The following is a 23,630-nucleotide window of genomic DNA, read 5'->3' as shown; positions in this document are numbered from 1 at the left end:
CATCCCATGCTCAGCTAAGCGCTTTTATCCCACACTAAATTTAGTTGTATAAAAGCTTTTATTTTACTTTGAACATGAACGAAAACAAAAATTTTGGAAATTGCAAAGTGGGAACTTGCAACTTTATGTGCCCACCAGCTGAGATAGAGCTGTAAGATCATTTTTTACTCTACCTGTTAGCTTGATTTGAGAAAATACATATTTAAATCAGCCTTTGGAGACGTATTCAGGGTTATATTTCATAAAAATATCCTGGTATCTTGACTACACAGAGGGAGGGTCCTGATCCCGAAATCCCGAGCTTAAAAACACGAATTCTCGAAATCCCGGGCTTAAAAAAAATCCTGAGGTCCCGAAATTTAAAAAAAGAATTCCCGGATCCCGAAAGAGTCAATCCTGACATCCCGAGCTTAAAAACACCTGATCCCGGAGTCCCGATAAAGGTCCTATCCCCTCTCAACACAGGCACTTGAACCACTTTTCTCAGAAAAAAAAAATCTTATATACCTTAATTTAACACAAGGTACTTAACTTGCATTTTAGAAAAATTTCAGGCGTTGACGAAATTCCTTTATATGCCGCTTTCTAGGCTCCAATCCCACTAAAACTTTTTTATAGTTTTTCTATCATAGTTGGGGACTCTGTCCCCATATAATCCACCAAATGACAGATTGGCTCTGGTGCTCTACACTCTACAGATATGTACTTCAGACTGCCTTTACACTCATAGTTCTAAGACAGTATTTGTGTTTTGTGAGAGTGTAGAGACTGAAAATAAAAATTGAGAATGGAAATATGTCAAAGAGCAGACAACAGCTGAAGGCCACCAATGGGTCTTCAACACACTGAGATAATTCTGCACCAAGAAGTGGGCCTCAACTGGCCCTTTGATAAAAATTGTGTCTTTAAGACTAATAAATTCGAGCAACTCCTGACGGGCTCGGCGCTAAAATGTGGTGGGGTTAAACATGTCTTGTGACATTTCAACCCTCCCCTATACATCTAGACAATGTAGAATAAAGAAACACACAGAAGAAATATGAGCAATAAAACTCAGTTTAAGTCAGAGTTCAATGTCAGATAAGGTAACAAAAGAAACTGATAAAAAAACAAAAGACTACTAGCAATTACTGACATGCCAGCTCCAGACCTTAATTTAACTGATTGAAAGATGATTTCTTAATTATATGAATATCAATCACAATCTTACCTTTATTGTTTATACATGATCACAATGGTGTGACCATTCATAATTGGTCACATATTAAAGAGTCAAAATAAAACTAAATATGACAACACTGCAGTAACATCGCAAGATCTTAACCTTTGATTTTTTTTAGAATTCTAAATAAACTCTTAATCTAAATAATTCTCTGTTTTTATTTTTTTGTTTTTCAGAAGAACTAGAGAAAGATTAGTACATTTCCTTGAAAAGACAGTACAAAATGGAAGGTAACTGTTTGTAACACATGTAACACAAATAGAATACTGGTATTATTTTTTTATTCTAAAATCTGTTTTAAATTTTCTGGACGATTTGACTTTATTTTTAACAAGCTTTAATAGTGCATGAATGAGGTTTACACATTTCAGTTAATTCATAAAGAAAATACATTTAATTAAAGTAAAAAAATGTCTAGACTGGATGCATAGACAGGGTAAGCATTTTCTGCTATTCATGTACGTTGAGTCATTAAATATGAATTTGGATACCAATTTTAGTAAAAAACAAACTTTTAAATTTTTAACAATTTTTATAAAAGTACAAATTTAAAAGGCTTGTATATGAAGAATTTTGCAAAGAAACCTTGTCAACCTTCAAAGTTGTTTGTTTTCCTAAAATGCAAAATAATGCATATAGTTTGTCAGTTGAAAGGAATAGAGATCTAGAATAATGTATAACAAATAAAAAGACTTCAAAATGATGGGAAAGAGAAAAATGACATGAAAAAAAACAGAAAATGAAGAAAATCTGCATCAAGACCCTCATACTGTCTAACAAGGAATCACTCAAAACCAGCAAGAGGGATTTTTGGGGGGTGATAATTTTGTATTTATTTTACATTTTCTTTGTATTTTTAGGCTTCAGACTGATACAGATAAAATGGTTAAAGAATACAGTAGGCCAGCAGCAGGCAAACGTGACCCTGGACCCAATGATCTTCGACCTCCAGAAGTTTTAGTCAGAACTGTTGATTATCTTCTTGGTAGGTTAGTAAAATAAATTGCAGATATTATTATGAAACTCAAGTGACATCCACACTAGCATTGAGTGAAATTTGCAGTTGACCAATAGCTAAAGGCAAACATTTTATTTATTCCATATTGATAAAATTTGAGTAGGGTTTCTATATGAATTGGATATTGAATAAAAGCGTATTCACCTGCTAATAAAGTATATTCATCATGGAAAACATAGCATGCTTTTCTGTGTATACAATGTAATAACATTAAAATGTTTGACGTACAATAGGTTTTAGAAAATAACTGTTTTTAAAAAACATGTGCCTCTTTCTGAACATGGAATTAAACAGTTGCTGTCCTTTGTTTCAGTAAATATGTAGTTTAATTGACTTTTGAAAAACTTATTGACATTCACTTCAGCCATTGACCTCAGTGAATATGAGATTTATTAAGATTTAATAATATAGGGTTATTGCATGAATATTGGGGAATATTGTCCCGAGTAGAATTTTATATTGCACGAGCTTGCGTTATGTGTTATAGGACCAGTAACCCTTTTATTGTATAGCAATATAATATTTAAAAGTAAAAATTGGTTTAAACTAATATTTTGTCGTTGATGACGTCATGAATTTTGAAGATTTATTGAACTAGTGCAATATTAGAATTTATTGCACGCTAACTTTTGGTTACTTTCTGTGGGAAATATTATATTGCTATGCAATAAAACTACATATTTACCTCATCAAAAGACAGTTATTATATAATATAAATGAAAGACAGTGGTAATATACTAAGGGGATGGATTTAAACTGATTAGAAACACTGTGGGGATATACTGTTTTACCTCTGTCTGTCAGTCCATCAGTCAGTCCATCTGTCCCATGAATATTTTTAGTCACATTTTTCTCAGGAACAACAATACAAGGATTTCTGAAATTTGGTTTAAGGGTTTATATATGTCAGCTATACCTTGTGATGCATTTTCAGATTCATCACTCAACAACTTCCTGTTTATGGAACACTTACATATTTTTACACTATTAAAATTACCCACTTGTGTCGGTGGTATGACCAGTGAGCAGTAGCTTGCAGTTTTACTTGTTTCTTTTTAATTTTTAGTATAACAGCAAAAAAAGATGTTGCCTGGAAAGATATTTACGATTTTGTATTTGACCGATTACGATGTATTCGTCAAGACATGGTGATACAAAATATAGGGGGCAGCAGTGCGATAAACATCCTAGAAAAAATAGCAAGATTTCATATCTATGCTGGATACAGGTAGGAGTATATAAAAAGTTTTTATAAATTTATAAATTTCCTGATAACAAAATTATGAATTATTCAAAATACTAAGGATTTTCTTATCCCAGGCATAGTTTACATAAGCCGTATTTGGCATAACTTTCTTGAATTTTGGATCCTCAAAGCTCTTTAAATTTGTACTTCCTTGGCTTTATAACTATTTTGATCTACGCGTCACTGATGAGTCTTATGAAGATGAAATGCGCATCTGGCATATTAAATTATAAGCCTGGTACCTTTGATAAATTCTTACATTTATGCATTCATATATTTTGTGAGGTTGAAACACATTTAACAGTTAAAGTAATCTAGGTTGTCTCTACTGAGAAAAAATGCATAGAAAGGTAACATGTTTTGAAAAGTTAAAAGGGGAGATAACTTTAAGTTTTCTTGAGACTTTAACCTTGTGATTTAGCATGTTAAAAATCTGACTACATCAGGACATGTGACAGTCTAGTGCAAAACTATGGAAAATGGTGATATCATTCAAAGTACAGTTTATGTTGTCATATTTGCTGGTACAATTACCTTGAAATAACATTGCAGCCTTTTCTATTTTTTTATTAAAAAATTATATAAGTAATACATGTTAAAAAAAAGTCGGAAAAATAACAAACAGATAAATCACTAATTAAAAAAATACAGGATTTCATCAAAATGTTACAGCCAAAATGGAGCCGATCAGGTTAAAGTTTTTAGTCAAGGTAGTTTTTGATGAAGTTGAACTCCAATCAACTTGAAACTTAGTACACATGTTCCTTATGATATGATCTTTCTAATTTTATTGTCAAATGAGAGTTTTGACCCCAATTTCATGGTCCATTGAACAAAGGAAATGATAGTGAGAGTGGGGCATCTGTGTACTGGGGACACATTCTTGTTTGACATAGGTCATGGGTCATATATGGTTTAATGTCTGTTTAATGTAGGCATAGATATTATTTTAGTTGAAATTTTATATACAAATTTATGTTCATATTTTCAGATGTTAAAAATGGCTATGATAAAGTTGTCATTTTATTTATAGATTATGTACTGAACCAATAGCAAGATTTGACCCCAAGATTAACAACCAACATACACAAGAATGTTTAAAAAGACTATTATATGTATACTCAGTTGTGCCTGGTAACCATGACAACAGACAGGAGTTTGAAAGTGTTTATTTGTTGTATAATCTTGGTCAGACTGATGCTTTGATGCACTTTTATGATTTAAGTAAAGATTTAAGGTAAGACAGATATAGAAACTAGTCAAAGTAACAACTATTAAATTCAAATATAGTTATTAGAGTTAAGAAAGGCACATATTTCACAATTATAAAAAACGAAGATGTGGTATGATTGCTAATTAGACAACTCTTCACAAGAGACCAAATGACACAGATTGAGAAATTAACAACTATAGTTCACCTTCAATAATGATAAAAGCTCATACTGCATAGTCAGCTTTAAAAATCCATGAATTAACAAATGTAAATTAATTCAAACAAGAAAACTAATGGCCTAATATATATGTAAAATAAAAATGTATGAAAAACAAATATATATTGCAGTAACAAACGACAACCACTGAATTACAGGCTCCTGACTTGGGACAGGCATATCCGTACAGAATGTGGTGGGGTTGAACATGTTATCAGGATTTCAACTCTCCCCTAACCTGGGATAGTGGTGTAATAGGTCAACATAAGAACGACCTATAAAAATCAGTTGAAATATTTAACTCATCAGATGGATACAAATAGAAATACATCTAACAAACACACAGAGTGGATTTGTCAGAGTAGTACATGTATACCAACAACAAAAAGACACGAAAATAGATTTTTGTTTGCTTGTGAGAGAACTGTCTTTTTTATATTTATGTGCATAATATTAGTTTCAAGAACAAATTTAGTTCTGATTTCTAAAATACAGGAAAAGGTTTAATGTTTGTTTACAACAGTGTTTTTAAAAAGTAGAATTGAAGAGTTAAAGGGGAGATAACTTTAAGAATATTTTTTACAGGACTTCATCCCTAATTAGTCTGTGTTATAGGACCAGTATAGAATACATGCTAGGAAATCATGTTAGGTGTCTTCGATTGCTCCACCACCATCTGTGTAAACGGTATCCAATATTACTGTGTGCTTTGCATCGCCATCTTTCAAACATCCAGGTAAATCTTGATTGAAATTCATACTGTAAATTTTGAAAATGATTGCAATGTTTTGTTTTTATTGCGAAAATGTGACAGGGTAATAATTGCAATAATTGAAACTTGCATTTTGAAATTTTTATATGAATTAAACAGAAGTTTTCTCCATATCGCAAAAAATCAAAAATGTATATTAGTCTAAAATGACAAAATCACAATGATTAATGCACGCAATAATTTCTGAATTTACAGTATTTGAAAAATGTGAAATAAATTTATAATGACACATTAACCCATACTATAAAAGTCAAAAGATAAATGAAAATAAAAATGCCAAATTATAGTTAAAATATAAAACAATGAGATAGTTTAAAAATATAAACAACCAGAGGCTGTCAGAGGGACAGCAAACTGGATTATAAACATTTATTTGTGTACTGGCATTTTTCAAAATCACAAGAACCATAACTCCTGAACAGTAAAAATCAAAATCGTCATTATTAAACTTGACCTCCATTTTGTCCTCAACAACATATTAAAATTTGAAAAGCTTTGGTTGAACAGTTCATTAGAAAATGCACAGACACGACTGGAAACACCATTTTTCAATCTTTCAAGAACCATTACTCCGGAACGGTAAAAGTTGAAATGGTCATTATTGAAATTGACCTCCATTGTGTTGTCAGTAACAACATATTAAAATTTTAAAAGCTGGTTGAACAGTTGATGATTAAAGGTACAGAAAACATTTGGCGCCAACCATACATCCCCATATCAATAACCAACATTTTTGTTACAAAAATTCAGTTAAAAATTGTTTTGTAATATATTTAAAGATGGATATTTCAGAATGAAAATATTAAGAGAAAAAGGGGAGTGTTTAGAAAGAATGTTTGTTTTATGTCTATCATCAAATCAATGACTTTATAAAAGTTCATCACTGAAAACCATGCACTCTTGAACTGAATTTTAATGTGCATATTGTTATGCGTTTACTTTTCTACATTGGCTAGAGGTATAGGGGAGGGTTGAGATCTCACAAACATGTTTAACCCCGCTGCATTTTTGCGCCTGTCCCAAGTCAGGAGCCTCTGGCCTTTGTTAGTCTTGTATTATTTTAATTTTAGTTTCTTGTGACGTTGTGTACAATTTGGAAATTAGTATGGCGTTCATTATCACTGAACTAGTATATATTGTTTAGGGGCCAGCTGAAGGACGCCTCCGGGTGCGGACATTTCTCGCTACATTGAAGACCTGTTGGTGACCTTCTGCTGTTGTTTTTTTCTATGGTCGGGTTGTTGTCTCTTTGGCACATTCCCCATTTCCATTCTCAATTTTACACATATTAAAGTTTAGAGTGTAATTTTTCGTTTGGATTGAATACAGATAATAGAATACGGTCAGGGCTAGGAGGGGGAGTCCTACTCTACTACACAATTGCTCTTGGAATACTGTGGATTCATTAATTTTTATGGGTATCAATTCTTTTTGGATTGGAAAAACTAGCATTTTCATTGATATTTGATTCCATGGATTGTCCAATCTCTGCATACAAAGCCTTTATACAATTTGTAATTCCTTGAACATTTGAATTCGTGGTTCACCTGTACCCACAAAACCCACGAAAATTTGCATCCAACGAATAATAATGAATCCACATTAAACCTCATCCTTTTATAAATGAGAAACCTAATTGTTTGATGTGTCTCCCAAACTATAATTAACTTGTCACAAAATGAAGCACATTACACGATATTGAAGCTTTCACTCATATGAAGAAATTGATACTTAAAATAGGAGTGAAAGATACCAGAGGGACAATCAAACTCATGGATTCATAATAAATTGACAATGCCATGGATAAAAAATAAAAAGACAAACAGACAAATAATAGTATGATCACAAGACACAACATAAAAAACTGAAGACTAAGCAACACGAATTTCACTAAAAACTGAGGGTGATCCCAGGTGCTCCAAAAGGGTAAGCAGATCCTGCTGACATGTGGTACCCGTCGTGTTGCTTTTGTTATTACAAATCTAGTAAATAGTCTAATTCAGTAGGTCAAATTCGTGTAATGGAACGGGTATTGTAGAAACATCATAAAGAACATTATCTGATATCATCTGTGAAACAGTTATTCCATAATGGTCAACCAACTCATGATGGCGTCTAAAATTTATGAAGGGATGATTTCAACTTCACCATGTGGAATTCTTGGTTTAATACCTTCCTTGTGAGAAGTATACACTTCACATTCATCACAACTATCAACTATGAAGCATTTTTACTCCATTTTCACAGTCATTTCCATTGGTACCATGTTTGTTTTGATTAAACGTATATACTTGGCACTAAAAAGAATCAATTATTTTTCCATTAATGCATATTTTTTTTTCATTTTAGAGACAATCCTTGCAAACTATGAATACAGCATTTAGCTCAAAAGTGTCCAAATATCCTGTGGGGAACCTCTTAAAGTTGTTTATGTTTACAGATACTGATCAGGTGATCTCAGAATGTGAACAATGTGGTTTGAACATCAGCAATGATAAACAGTCTGTGAACTTCTTGAAAGGATCTTTCAACCATCCTGAAAAGGTGATATTTTTTCGTTTATATTCATATATAATTTAATTTTGGATGTAACGCGTCTTCTGATTGGCTGATGTTGTTTTGTTTATCAGCTCATAGACATAATTTTGTCATGTGACCTTGATGTCATCAATGTTTTTTCATGGTACGTGGGTTATTTAGTGTGCACCACATTTTTTATGTTATTTTTTCATCGACAAAAAAAATATTACAGTCATTCCTTAATTGAAAAAAAAATATTTTGCTTGAAAATAAATGTAATACATCAGTGATTAAGCTGTCACAGTGGCTATAGAAGAGTGTTGAAATATACCAGAGGGACATTTAAATTCACAAGTCGAAAAAATATACCTGTCAGAGCCACGGCTTTAAAAGTAAAGATCAAAAGACAAACAATAGTACACAAAACAAAACATAAAAATTTAAGACAAAGAAATCACTAACCCCACCAACAACTGGGGTTGATCTCAGATGCTCTTGAAGGTTGTTGTGTTACTCATGTATTTAAAAAAAAAACTGGTCATTGTTTAATGGTTACATTGGTGGAAATGGGCTGGGATTGTAGTTATGACACAATGAACATATCTGATACATGTACAGTGAAACCTGGGTAAACCGAACCCTGATAAAACCGAATTTCAGTTTAAACCGAACAATTTTCAAAGTCCAACAAAATTTCCCTATCAATTAACGTTAATCTAACCTGAAAAAACCGAACCCTGTCAACACCAAATTCCGAACGCTTTTTGAAGGCTCGTTAGTGAATTTGTATCTAAAAATTACCTGTCAAAATCGATCAATACCAATCAAAACAATAAAATATAATTAATTATTTGCATGATTTAATTAAACAAACACAGGATGGCAGAGTATCCCCGAAGGTATTTGAGGTTTAATGAACTTGTGAGTTGTTATTACAAACTAATTAGCATGTCTGTGTGCATGTATAAAGTGATTTTTTTGTAAAGAAACGTTAAACTGGTCAGCTACCCCCATCGCCAATAATGACAAGAAAGGAACTTTCCCTCAGATCAATTAAATGCACCTTACTCAAATAATTACGGCCATTCTATAGCTAAACTGTTTAATTAAATAATAGTTTTAAAGCCTTTCACCGGATTAAGAAGTCGTGCAACACAACAAGGTCAATGGATTTCGATTGCTGGATTCCCATTAGAGGCCCTATATATTTGATTCGAATGCTCCTGAAGACTTACGTTAGCTATTTAGCAACGATAAAGTCCGAGAATAAACTGGACCCCTGCTGTTGTTTCACTGTTATCGTCTGCCGAAGTATCAATCAGCGGGTGACCAGTTTAGTCCGAAAACTCGTGTATACAATGACATTCCCGATTCAACTACGGAATCGTCATATGACAGTGACTGTGAATCTGAATTGGTCAGTGAATTAACGGATGAGAAAATAATTATAAAAAGCAAAATCGCTCCACGTCGGACATCTCCCAACGACGAGCGTGATTGACGGAGTAGCGTTTGATTTATAAACAAAAATGTAGCAAAACATCTATCTTTTATCTTCTTTTATTTTTACATTTACATCTAAATCAACACAAAAATAAGCTGTCGGCTGTTGTCTCACCTATTATTCCTGCCAAAATTATTTTGGTGTCGACTTCCGTCTACCTCTACAATCCGAACACCTGTGAAAACCGAACAAAACGCAAAGTCCCGTGGGTGTTCGGTTTGGACAGGTTTCACTGTATCATCAAAAACGGATATTCCATAACAGTCCTCCAAATCTTGATTGTTATCATCTAATTTGTTTTTAAAATATTCTTTTTTCTTTTGTAGGAGCACAAATCTTATTTAGAAGTTATAGACAAATTAATAACAATGGACAATTTATCTGACATTCTTCTGAAAAAGCTACCACCATAGTCGACATAAGGCCTGTAAAATCTGCCATTGGAATGGAAAAAATAAGTCAAACATTTTATTAGAATTGAAACCCTATCAAAACATTTTTACAATTTTTAATGGTTTCGGAAAAGATTGGATGAAGTGTACTGTTGACAATTGCAGATGTACGCTGTAGCCATAAATAGCTGTAAGATTTTATATCAAATTAAAATAAGAATGCAATTTTTAGAACAGTGCAAGTTCTTAAATGAGAAAACAGTATTATTTTTTACATATACATATAAATAAGATTTGAGGTATTATTTTGCAACAAACTTGAAGAATATGAAATTTAATTAAATTGTATATTTTCAATTTTTTTTATTGTTAATTTTATTGCTCATTATCAAATCACTTAAATTTTAGAGTCAACGTATATTTGCAATATGTGAAATTTTGTGTGGCTAAATATTTTTCTCAGTTTTATTACTGTTTTATATACAATTAACTTTTCTATATTGTAATGTAATTGTGATATATAATTAGATTTTAATGTGAATCTTAAGACTGGCAATATATTTTATCATATTTATTTTTAAATTATATTTTATCATGTTTCTTTTTACAACATATTTTATCCATGTAAAACATTTTAAAATATGTATTTTTTTTATTTATTTAAGGTATATTTTTTGCTATGGGCTTTTCTTTAAAATTGATGGGGGAGGTTAGGACCTAAATTCTAAATCTTTCTAATGCAACATACTTTTCTTTGAGTTATTTGCATAAATTTGAAATTGGAGGTTTTGGATGGGGTTTACAGAATAGAGAATAATGGGGAAAGATACAGTGGAAGTAGAGGACAGAAAAAAAAAGAAAAGATAAAAGTAGATTAAAACAAAAATGTGTCCCTAGTACTTTGACATTGACATTAGAAAGATCATATCATAGGGAACATGTGTACTAAGTTTCAAGTTGATTGGACTTCAATTTCATCAAAAACTACCTCGAACAAAAACTTTAACCTGAAGCGAGACAGACCGACGAACGAATTAATGGACAAAGGAACGGAACGACAGATGAATGGGTGCACAGACCAGAAAACATTATGTCCATAAATGTGGCATAAAAATGAAAGAATAGAGAATAATTGGGTGCTAAGATATGAAGGATTAAGAAAGATTTTTAAAAATGGTAAAATTTGAAGAATATAGAAAATTATTGGATGCGATAATATAAAGTTAAGGGAATAATGAGGGAGATAAACGAATAGAGAAATTTTTTATAAAAGCATCAAAATTTGAAAAATACATGATATATGATAAATCCCCATTCAGAGCCCTGAAAAGTAACGTCAAAACAAAAAATCACTTCCTACCCTCCCACATCCATTTTAATGGAATAGCCTGAAATGTCAACATGTCTTTTAACAATCATTTTATTGTCATATGGTCTCATATTGTTTTTGTATTTGTAATTATATATAAGAATCAATTAAACATGTACATTTTATACAAGCCTTTTTTTTTCAATCTAAATGATTTCACATATAAGTAGGAACTTGATTTTCAGTAGTTGTCGTTTGTTGATGTGGTTCATAAATGTTTCTTGTTTCTCATTTTTTGTCTGGCTTGACAGAGTAAAAAAGCAAGACAAAGGTATGCTGTCTCCGGCAGTGATAGCATCAACAATTTCAAGTTTGTGATTAGGTTAGTTCTTGGGGAACCACTATTGGTAAGTTAATGATAATTGGTATGCAGTTGTATAAACATTGGCATATCTCATTTCCATGGAGATAATTTGGCCCCGTTCCCTCAGTCATGGTTTATTGACTGTGCAATTTTAGCTTTGTTTACATATATTAGTTTGGAATTAGGTCGGTTTCTGGGGAACTACTAGTGGTAGATCAATGATATTTGGTATGCAGTTGTATTAGCATTAGTACATCTCATTACCATGGAGATTATTTGACCCCACTCCCTCAATTATGGTTTATTGACTTTCAAATTTTGCTTAGTTTACATGTAGTAGTGTTTAGGTTTATTTAAAGGGAACTACTATAAGTCAATGGTATTTAGTATGCAGTTGTATTAGCATTGGCACATCTCATTTCCATGGAGATTGTTAAGCCAAATGTACCTTCAGTCATGGTTCATCAACTTTGAATATTTGCAAAACTTACATGTTAAAGTGTTGCTGTTTTAATTTCATCATTTGGAAATAATCGAAATTACTAAAAAGCGAGACATATCACTTTGATAAAATTTTATTATATAGATTAGACATGGTTTTCCTTTAAATGCTTTTATACTAGTCAGTTTTTTGGGGCCCTTTATAGCTTGCTTTTCGGTGTGAGCCAAGGCTCTGTGTTGAAGATTGCACTTTGACCTATAATGGTTTACTTTTACATATTATGACTTGGAAGGAGAGTTGTCTCATTTGCACTCATACCACATCTTCTTATATCTAATTGCTCTTATTCTTAGTGAAAGGAATGAACTTTGGGGCTTTATATTTGAAATGTTCCTACTGCAGTATTTGATAATTCATGCTTTGCCACAGGCCTACAAGCCCAGGTTTGTAAAATTCCAAACAAAGGGCCTGTATGAATTATTTCAAAAGGCCAATAGAATATACCAATATACAGAATTTAAAAAAAAGGTGTGATTGAGGCCTGAGGCTGTAAAATTTCTAAATTTCTGGATTTAGTGGATACAGGTTAAGGAAGTTAAAAGAATTATCCATTTTCTTTAAGATTCTGATTGTATGCAGTTGTTGGTATAAGTTTGCCTAAAAATTGGTACCTATGAAAATAAAAGAATCCACAATAGCTGAATACATTAGAAATACCATTTTCACAAAATGTGCTGATTCAATCAAAATCAGATCACATGCCACCTTGATGTGAAGAACAACCAGCATTTAGCCTCCTAAGAAATTTTACTTGGAGGGAAGAATAATAATGATGATATGCAACTAAGGAGCATTTAAAATTAGTGGTTGTTGTTGGATCATTTCTGTTATTTTTTTTTTCTTTTTGTAAATTGTATCGTTACAACTTATGACATTTTTTCCCTCGTTTGAATTGTTTCACACGTTTCATGTCTGAACCTCATATAGCTGTCTATACAGAATAGGTTTTACTCATTGTTGAAGGCCATACTGAGACCTATAAATGCCTAAAATCCATGTCATTTAAACTCTTGTGAATAGTTTTCTCATTGGCAATCATACCACATCTTCTTACTTTTATATTGAATAATTTGCAAAATTAAACCTGTAATAATTAAGTGTTGTAGGTCACAAAATCAAAATGTTCATGGAGCCTGAGGCAGCAATGTGATTTTTTTGCTGAAACAACTGAATCTATAGTTTTAACTAGAATATTTGGAAGAATTTTTTGGGAGACAGAATATCTAAAAGCCAGTTAATATTTACAACCCAAACAAAAAATTAACGATGAATAACAACAAACTAGTTTTCTTTTTTCATTTGAAAAATTAGACTTGTAAGAATCAAGTGTTTCAGATCACAAAACCAAAATGTTCATGGATCCTAAAGAAGCAATGTGAATTTTGCTTAAAAAACTGAATCAATAGTTTGAGCAAGCATTTTTGGAAGATGGAATATCTAAAAGCAAGTCAATATTTGCAAGCCAAACACACAATGAAGGAACAACAAAGTGTTATTTCATACTTTAATCAAAAGTAATGCTGTATTTGTTATACAATAATTGCAAATCATTTAAAACTTAACAATCAAATTTAATTAATGTATAAACAAGATAAATACATGTATAAGAGTATGATAAGACTATATATATAATTAATTTGGCATATGCCCAGCAAAATACATTTTGTAAATTTATATAGGTAGTGGTATTCCTAAGAATAAGATTAACAAGTGAAATATAAGACTAGAAACAAATAAGAAATTCTGAATTACAGTAAAATAACTCATCATAGATGCATGTACCAGGATTTAAATTTTGTATTTGTGCCAGACGCCCGTTTAGTCTACAAAAGACTCAAAAAAATTAAAAGGCCAAATAACTATGAAGTTGAAGGGCATTAAAAATTAAACCCCGACATGGTTTCAACTCATTCTGTTGGTTGATAATGTTTAATGAAGGTTGTAGACCTAACTTCAAGGAGATAACTCTTTAAATCAGTTATTTGTTTGAAAAAGGCAAGTTTCATCAATTTATTTTAATCATTTACCTGAAAGAGATTAGAAGTAATCTATGTACCCTAGAAGCTTAGAATGTATTTATGAAAATGGCTGTCACAAACATAGCAACAATTTTCATAGTTATTTCCCTTAGGCCAACTAAAATTAATTAGTAGATTTTCATCCAAATTTTAGAAAAAAATTGGGCGGGCGGGAGGATTTTATTTTTTAAATTTTATTTCATATGAAACCTTCTTGTCACGTGTTATTCATATATGCAATTGTAATAATAAGCTTGTATCATGTAAATACATGTACATGCATAAGGTATATTGTATAAGTCAATAACAATCAAAACCAAGGAGTAAACAAAGACTCATAAAATCAAAAGACATTTAAATCAACAGTTACAAATAATAAATAAGAAACAACAAGAACTCCACTAAAAACTGGAAATGAAATCAGGTGCTCCGGAAGGGTAAGCATTTCCTGCAAAGTATACGGCACCGGTCGTGTTATTTCTTTGTTCAGTTCTGTAATGATGGAAGGTTATTATGACTGAGGAAGAATATCAGATATCATAATGGCGACAATAAAATTTCTCGAGTGATGACCTTAACTTGATTCATAGCCCTGTCAGACCTGTCTTAGCAACTTTGGAGAAAGCAGCATTCCTCGTTCAACAAAATCAACGTACTTTGAGCTAGCTTTAGAGAAACGTATCAATTGAGACACATATACTCCATGTGCTGGTGCCGCTTTTTCAAATTCGTAAATACATATCTCTGATTGGCAACCACTGTTCTACATGTAATTGCCACTTTAGAAACCTATTTCATAGTAAACAGCAGATACATGGAGAAATGCTCTTCAGTTGGACGCCTTACACCAAATTTATTTTGCGTTCTAAGCAATTTGTTGTTGTTCTAATATTAATAAAATGAAGCAAATGCATTGGTATGCAATTCAAGTATGATAAGTACAGAATAAAATGAAAACTCAAACAGTGTTAAATAATATGGTTGGTCCTTAATATGCAAATATAACTACAATGTGGAACATAAAGTTGTTAGACTACTCTATCGTGGGTATTGGGACAGAGGATGTTTGCTGTTTGTCTACAAAAAACAAAAGGCAAGGCTAGATCTAAATCTAAGGGCTTGCTATAAATTATTAAATAAGAAATGCGTTTGTCGACTTTCTGAACTCAATATATACGCACCAAGCTAACAAGTTCAATCATGCTTGCGTCAATTTCTTTATTCTATAATGTCATGATTTTTCTATCAATGTGTTCCACGATTCTAACGCTTTTGGGTTTCATTCACAGTCCAAATTTCTTGACACAAAGTCATTGTATAAATAAGAAAAAATCCAAGGTGTTTTACTCACAAACATTTTTGACCTACGACGATTTTGTTCTTGAACACAGCATATTACCCGTAACCCGAATATTTCACGACCTTCTTGTAATCAATCTCTATTCTCGGTAAATTATGTTGTCATCATAGATCAGCAGAATATATCGACTTAATCATTTAGTAAGAAACACGAAAACCGATTTTTGAAACAGAAAGTTTTAAATAAAACGAAATTATCGACGGTTACCGGTAACAGAAATAAAAAAAAATCGGGGCGGGCGGAGATAAAAATCTATCAATTAATTCTAATTGGCCTTAACCTAGGTTTTAATTGACTTTAAATAATTGCCTTCTAAAATTTGAAAATTGCCTTGACTTTTTTTTTTTTTTGACATTTTTGGTACCAAATAGAGCAGATTCAGTTTACTGTACTTTTTTTAAATCAAAATTCATAGATTAAGGGGTTAAAGAAAATCTTTCTCCATACCTCCATCACCATTATCTGTCAAGAGTAATACTAATTCAAGCCTTTTTTATTTTATTTTTAATGTTTGAATTATCTCCCCTTAATCATCTCTAAAAATGTACTTTTACAACTGACTTTATTTATAACCCCTTAAATTCTAAAGTTTTAGGAGGTCAAAACTGGTTTGCAAGTTATTTTTTATTAGAGTACAAGCTTAAATTTTAAGAACTAAGCAAAGAAATCAATTGTAAAAAGATATTAAGTAATTGGGCAAGGCCTTCAAAAATTGCTTCATGATATAAGTCTACCTTTAAATTAGATAACATGTACCTGTAAGTAAAATACACTTGTTGATTAATTGTATATAATGGAATAGATGCTATTTAGGAGGAATTTGATTCTGGTAACTAATTTTTTTCCAAAATGCACTTAAAACTTTAAGATAATTGCGTAGGTAATATTTGCAATTTGACTATAACATTTATAATAAAATATAAAAGTGAAATGCCAAGCTTTTTTTTAGGCTTTTATAAATAAAAAATATAAACAACAAAGATTGAAATACACCATGTTGAAAAATACAAATGAAAATTGAAATCTGCTTTTTTAACATGTTTAAGGACAATATACAATGTAGCTAAAGCTAGTTCTTATTCTCATAATTCATTAGATCATGCAACTTTACACTGATCTGTAATCACAAATAGATATTGCAATGGTACTTATTATGTGGTGTAAAATATAACTTCTTGCTAAGCACCAATTCTTAATACTTTTACATAAGAAAAAGTTAAGTCCATATGCTGGTAACATATAAGAAAATTATTAAAAGATAATAACGGTTTCAATTCATCACTTTTACTAGTACTTTCACTGCTTTCACAGATCTACAGGTAATGTGACTTGTATAAATAGGTATAAAACAATTGATTGACGTTAACATAAGTATGACGTTAACAAATACAAGGGAAACTTCTGTCATTTTAAGTCTTTAAAATGTTACTTTAAAATTTAAATATCATTTATCATTCAATCCCAGGTTGAGAATGTTTATGAATAATTCTTCTTTCTTCCTCCAGAGAAAATCATATATATATAACATTAGGGTACACTTATGTATGTGTAACAGAAAGTAAAACTATATTTATAAACTGATTCATTGTAAATAATAAATAATAAATTACAGTATACATGTACTTGCAATATAAATGTTTATAAAAGCTAACAGTATTCATTTTGATTCAATTTATCATTGCATATCGATTTATGATACAAAATCATTACATGCACACATATATAAAAACCTGTGTAATAACTTACAAATAAAAAGAAATTTGTTTGCACAATTCCAGCAACTCACTGGTTAATGTCTGGTATGGCCAATTAAAATTAAATGGTAGATTTTCATCCCCGCCCGCCCCTCTGAATCGTCCCGCCCAGATTTTTGTTATTTTGAAAAATTTTCGATTTCCGGATTTGTTCATCTCCGTTTCCGGTAACCGTCAAAAATTGTGTTTCCTTCCAAACTTCCTGTTTCAAATTTCGAAATGAAAATTAAAAAATAAAATCCTTCCATCCGCCCCATTTTTTTCAAAAATTTGAATGAAAATCTACTAATTAATTTTAGTTGGCCTATTAATCTTTGATACAGTTTTCATAAAAATTGGAGTAGACATAAGAGTAACCCTGAGGTTACAATGCAATGTTCAATATAAATTAAATGTCAAAGGGACATAACTCCTGACAAAATAATTCAAATTGTTTCAATAAATCCCTGATTTTGATCTTTGATATTTCATTACAATCCTACAGCATGTACAACAAATGCAGGAGTGAGACAGAGTTCTCAGGCCAAGGTTTTTGAAGGTTCTTATAATTTTTTACCATGGTGAGTTCAACAGTAAGAAAAAGATATTTTATTGCAGTATAATTTATTATTCTATCTCCTGATATTAATTTCATAACAATCCTACAGTATATACAACAAATGCAGGAGTGAGACAGGGTTCTCGGGGTAAGGTTTTTTGAAGGTCAGTCCAGGGTCTCGTCATTTTTTACCATGGTGAGTTCAACAGTAAGAAAAAAGATATTTTATTGCAATATAATTTATCATTTAGTCTTCATGACCTACATGAGGGTTTGGATGGGGTTAAATGATTAAAGAATAATGCCCTTAAAAAATGAAGATTAGTGAATAAAAGGCCAAAAAAATGAAGATAAGAGAAAAAAGGGGTTAATTTTTTGAAGATTAGAGAAAAAAGGGGTTATTTTTATAAAGATAAGAGAAAAAAGGGGTGAAAATTAAATGTTTACAGAATAACAGACCCCTCCCCCCCCCCCCCCCCCCCCCCCCCCCCCCCCCCATCCAGACCCTCCTACATGTAATAGAGCAATGAAATTACATTAAATTCAAATAACTTTTAACATTTAGCTATAAAATGATGATAAGTGTGTTCAGTTTATACAAAATATTTCAATCTTGATGCATCTCTGGACTCATCAGTTTTTGAATAAGTCATAGACTAGCCTTAGTGAGAACCCTGAGTGAGCATGGTGAGAGCGATGCTTACTCAAATTTTCATATAACTTATATTTCCAAGGGGCATAACTCTATAAAAAAAAGTTTAATTGCCACTGATTTTCAAACTGTTTACAAATATTTCTGAATACTGGTACACTTGTATAAACCTTTGAAAGACATTTCATATAAACTCTGGCAAGAATTGTACATTTGAAAGCCCTTACAACATGCACAATGTAATTAAATCCTATATGATTTACATTTGTAAAGGGACATAACTCCTGCACAAATAAATGATAGGCACATACATGTATTTTCAAGCTCATCTCTGTCATTTTCTAACTGGTTCCTTTTTGGTTAAGAGCAATCAATTGTAAATAGACAGAACCCGTTTGAAAGATATACAACATGTACAATATATTACATATATGTCAATCTATTGCTTATACAAAATGAACAAATTACTACAACAACAATGATATAAAAACTTGATGTAGACTGATTGTGGGCACTATTTATTGGAACCCAGTAAGGAGGGTAAAAATCCTCCTTGACTGTTTCCCGGTCCAATCTGGATCCAGGTTCTGGGTAGTTTTTATAATATACTGTATAACCATTGGCCAACCATGCTCCCCACCAACCAAAAGTACCAGTAGTAATAATGGAACTATTACACAATGACAATAAGGCTAGATCTATCCCGGGAGTATTCCTTGGAAGTACAACGGAATTTTGAAATTTTAAATTCTTCAAGCACCACTTGTAATCGTCGGAGATGACGAGAAATTTGACCTTATTGTTGAACTTTTGTTGCATGTGGTTCATGGCATTATGAAAATATTCCAGTGGAGCTGATTTAAAACCTATTTTTACCGATGATGCAATCATCATGTCAGTTCTTCTAACATGTATACACGTTGTCTGAAAAGAAATATTATTCTGAACATTCTGACGGAATATTTGTTCAGCATTTGACATGATGGTCTTTTTGAATGTAAATTCTTCTCGAACTTGCTTTTCAACATGTTTGAAATATTTCCAAGATTGCAAATAGCCATGAATTGTTATGTTCGAAACAGGAAGTGACTCCATTTTCTTATCATATGCACATGGTAAATCTTCATATATTGGTTGCCTACATAATGCATTAACTGCTCGCACACTTTTTATATTAAAAATATTTCCTAAAGAAACTTTTTTGACGGATTCTGGACTGATGTATAATAGCGCTCTATTTTTCCTAGCAATTCCAACGAGTGATGCATATGCAAATAACCAGTTGCCAAGACGACCTGAGAGTGCTACAGTTAAATAAACAGGCTGTTGTTTAGTCATCGGCAAATTAGCAATGCTGTTGATATGAACCTGACATCTAGAATATTCCTTGTCCCAAATCTGTCTCACAAAATGAATATGTAGTATAGAGGGCACTGTTTGTAACCATGACAACACTAAGTATGTAATTATCAGACTGAGACAGGCGAGACAAATAACCGGTCTACTACATCTTTTCTTGATTAACTCCATACTCCATGGCAATAGTCAAGTCCTATAAAAGAAAAATCAATGTGTAAAAGCAATGAAAAGATGTTAAAACTGTACAGTATTAGTTATTTATGTGTAATCAGGGTTGCAAATTTTTTTATACTGCTTTTGATAGTTCATACACCTTCAATATAAAAAAGAAGATGTGGTATGATTGCCAATGAGACAACTATTCACAAAAGACCAAAATGACACAAACATTAACAACTATAGGTCACTGTACGGCCTTCAACAATGAGCAAAGCCCATAACGCATAGTCAGCTATAAAAGGCCCCGATAAGACAATGTAAAACAATTCAAACGAGAAAACTAACGACCTTATTTATGTAAAAATATGAACTAAAAACAAATATGTAACACATAAACAAACGACAACCACTGAATTACAGGCTCCTGAATTGGGACAGGCACATACATAAATAATGTGGCGGGGTTAAACATGTTAGCGGGATCCCAACCCTCCCCCTAACCTGGGACAGTGGTATAACAGTACAACATAAGAACGAACTATAAAAATCAGTTGAAAAAGGCTTAACTCATCAGATAGACAAAAAATACAAGTGGACGTGGCCGGGTACTTATACATCCCGACACAAAAAGACACAATTAACAGATCTGAGTGCAGCTCATGAACACTTTCTATGATTTTGTGCTTTGTAAGTTTTGAATGTGATAAGAATATTTTCTTTTGTGTTGTTAAATCTTTTGTATGATACATTTTATACAATGGTATATATATATATGTTGCATACCTATACATGATTTATAGTGTGCATACATTTAATGAGGAATAGGCAAGTGGAGTTTACAGAATACAGAATAATGAGCAAATTATTCAAATTAAGAACTTATCTGAAAGCATGATATAAGAGCTATATTTTCATATTTTATCTTTAGATTCTATGGTTTTGTTTTATTTTTATCACACGAAATTGTATTTTCCATGCATAATCTTTTATACGTGACAATTTTGCACAACCTGTAGTGTGAAACAAAGTTCAGTGACCCATACTTTAAATGTTATTATATTTTTGAAAAAAAGCACGATTAAAACTGCATTTAGACAAATTATTGAAAATTCTATAGATTATAATTAAGATGACCCAGAATTCTACCATTACTGGCATTAGCAATAATATCATGTCTCCTAATTTTTGTGCTAACTACTATATGAAAATTAAAATTGCCTATAAACATGATAAACTTTAAAAAATGAGGTGAAGGTTTAATGACAGATCTGTGCACCTTACAATATAAAATTAACAATATTACATGTATATAGATATAGGAAGATGTGACATCAGTGCCAATAAGACAACTCTCCATTCCAAGTCACAATTGTATACATGTATGAGGGGGGATAGGAGGGGTCCTGATCCCGAAATCCCGGGCTTAAAAACACGAATTCCCGAAATCCTGGGCTTAAAAATACGAAATCCTGAGGTCCCGAAATCCGAGAAAAAGAATTCCTGGATCCTGAAAGGGTCAATCCCGAGCTTAAAAACACCCGATCCCGGAGTCCCGATAAAGGTCCTATCCCCCCTCATGTATTTATCAAATCTATTTAGTGATGCCACAATCATTAGAAACATTTGAACTAAAAAGATTCTGTGTATTAAATATGTTGATGGGTAAAAAAAGGTTGTGTTGCTTTTGAACATTTTGGATTTAGTCTTAAAACTACTATTGCTCTGTAACTTATCACAAATATTTTTGTGGATGATAGAGCACAGGCACTTGTTTCTATCCATACGAAGGTTGACTATCCATATAACTATTTATATGGATAGTCGACCTTCGTATGGATAGAAACAAGTGCCTGTGTGATAGAGCCTATAGTATAATACAGGCTAGTCCAAATACACCTTATCGCTAATCCCGGCTGACCCGGCCGCTTGAACTTTTGACGCATACAACAATCACTTTTCCATTGTGGCGTCAGATATTTTGTATTGTGACATCAAAATTTTACGGGAACCTGTGTGATATCCAGTAATGGCGGACAAATAGCAATAAGGTGTATAGTAATGACGTCTGACAAGGCTATTTTTTTTTCTGGGAAGGGCATGGCGTCACAGAAAAAAATTATAATAGCCTTGCCAGACGCCATAATTATTCGGACTATATATCACAGGCACTTGTTTCTATCCATACGAAGGTCGACTATCCATATAAATAGAAGCTTCTATTTATATGGATAGTCAACCTTCGTATGGATAGAAACAAGTGCCTGTGCTATATATGAGGGGGGGTAGGAGGGGTCCTGATCCCGAAATCTCGGACTTAAAAACACAAAATCCTGAAATCCCAGGTTTAACATGTTTAAAAACACGAAATCACAAGGGTGTTAATCAGTCTATTAGTACTACATGTATAAGTATAGACTGTCTCTGGTTAAATAGTAAAAAACACACCCTTTTTAATTCTGAACTTGAAACCAGAGACAGAGGTGTGCCTTTGAAAGACAGGATCCTCATACAAGACAAGACTATGGCAGTTTTACGCTTTGGGGATTGTGTTCTTTTATTTCCTTACTTTGTATGTAGGACAATGTTTAATGTTTATGTTTAGTCGAGTTCATGATCAACGGTCTAATAATTTTCAGCTGATACAATCTCATTATCTGGTCTCCTTACAAAATTAAACCAGACCGAAACCTCTAAAAAAGAAACCCTTCACGGAGAGATAAAATCCGCATTTTCTGTTCATTTTCAAACTGTTTAAAAATTTATTACTGAGCATTTCAACGGCGGATATGAGGTTTTGAATGGGGTTAAATGATTAAAGAATAATGCCCTTAGAAAATGAAGATTAGAGAATAACGGGCAAAAAATGAAGATTAGAGAAATGCGTGGACTAATTTTTTTAAAATTAGAGAAAAAGGGGTTAATTTTTTGAAGATAAGAGAAAAAAGGGGTGAAAATTAAATGTTTACAGAATAACAGACCCCCCCCCCCCCCCATCCAGACAATCGGATATGGTAATCTAAAGGTGTTGTACGAAGTTGAAGTGCATGTTTCTGGCTGTCATCTTTATATAATGTCCCACAAAGGCAAGAATAACAAATAGAAACTAGAATTGCCATTGCAATAGAGGCCGGATGTCACCCTGGTCTGCAAATTGACACTTAACAGCAGCCATTTCGAAATTGTCCATCAGTGAATGCAGATTTTTGCATGACAACAGATATTTCTGTTTTAAATTCCAATGAATTTGGAGCATTTTGATATTTTTTGTGTTTTTGCTGTTTCCATGGTAACGGCCGCCATTTTAAAAATTCCAAAGTCAAACTACTGCTGCATATTGTTCTCTCTGCACGTCGTGTAGCTGGAATATATATACACACATGTACATAAAATGAGAGACAAAGGATACCAAAGGGACATGCATTCATTCCACATTGCTAAAAAGAAAGAAAAACATACAATACACAAAACACAACATATTAAACTAACTGAGACTGAGTAACAGGAACCACAT

At 32.2% G+C, this 23,630-nt stretch overlaps 2 protein-coding genes and 1 long non-coding RNA gene across 3 annotated transcripts; 1 reads left to right on the top strand and 2 right to left on the bottom strand.

Moving 5' to 3' along the window:
* The first annotated feature begins 12 nt into the window (after window positions 1-12).
* On the top strand, window positions 13-11,603 carry LOC139495301 (SAC3 domain-containing protein 1-like). Its single transcript, XM_071283609.1, has 8 exons — window positions 13-151; window positions 1,399-1,452; window positions 2,083-2,211; window positions 3,307-3,468; window positions 4,520-4,723; window positions 5,502-5,652; window positions 8,038-8,232; window positions 10,039-11,603. The coding sequence occupies exons 1-8, from the start codon at window positions 75-77 to the stop codon at window positions 10,123-10,125; spliced, it is 1,059 nt and encodes a 352-aa protein (XP_071139710.1). The 5' UTR covers window positions 13-74; the 3' UTR covers window positions 10,126-11,603.
* Window positions 11,604-13,769: 2,166 nt separating this feature from the next.
* Window positions 13,770-16,966, bottom strand: LOC139494673 (uncharacterized). The gene is made up of 2 exons (XR_011657109.1): window positions 15,932-16,966; window positions 13,770-14,405 (listed from the first exon to the last, which is right to left on the bottom strand). It is a non-coding gene; the product is annotated as an uncharacterized lncRNA (long non-coding RNA).
* A 1,519-nt stretch (window positions 16,967-18,485) lies between these two features.
* On the bottom strand, window positions 18,486-22,799 carry LOC139494672 (galactoside 2-alpha-L-fucosyltransferase SEC1-like). Its single transcript, XM_071282836.1, has 2 exons — window positions 22,686-22,799; window positions 18,486-20,153 (listed from the first exon to the last, which is right to left on the bottom strand). Exon 2 carries the CDS (start codon window positions 20,129-20,131, stop codon window positions 19,025-19,027), a length of 1,107 nt encoding a protein of 368 aa, XP_071138937.1. The 5' UTR covers window positions 20,132-20,153; window positions 22,686-22,799; the 3' UTR covers window positions 18,486-19,024.
* Between the last annotated feature and the right edge of the window lie 831 nt (window positions 22,800-23,630).

This window comes from Mytilus edulis, chromosome 11 (genome assembly GCF_963676685.1).
Source record: "Mytilus edulis chromosome 11, xbMytEdul2.2, whole genome shotgun sequence".
Classification (NCBI taxonomy): Eukaryota; Metazoa; Mollusca; class Bivalvia; order Mytilida; family Mytilidae; genus Mytilus; species Mytilus edulis.
The sequence above is the reverse complement of the archived record's forward strand: the minus strand, read 5'-3'. Positions and strand labels throughout refer to the sequence as shown.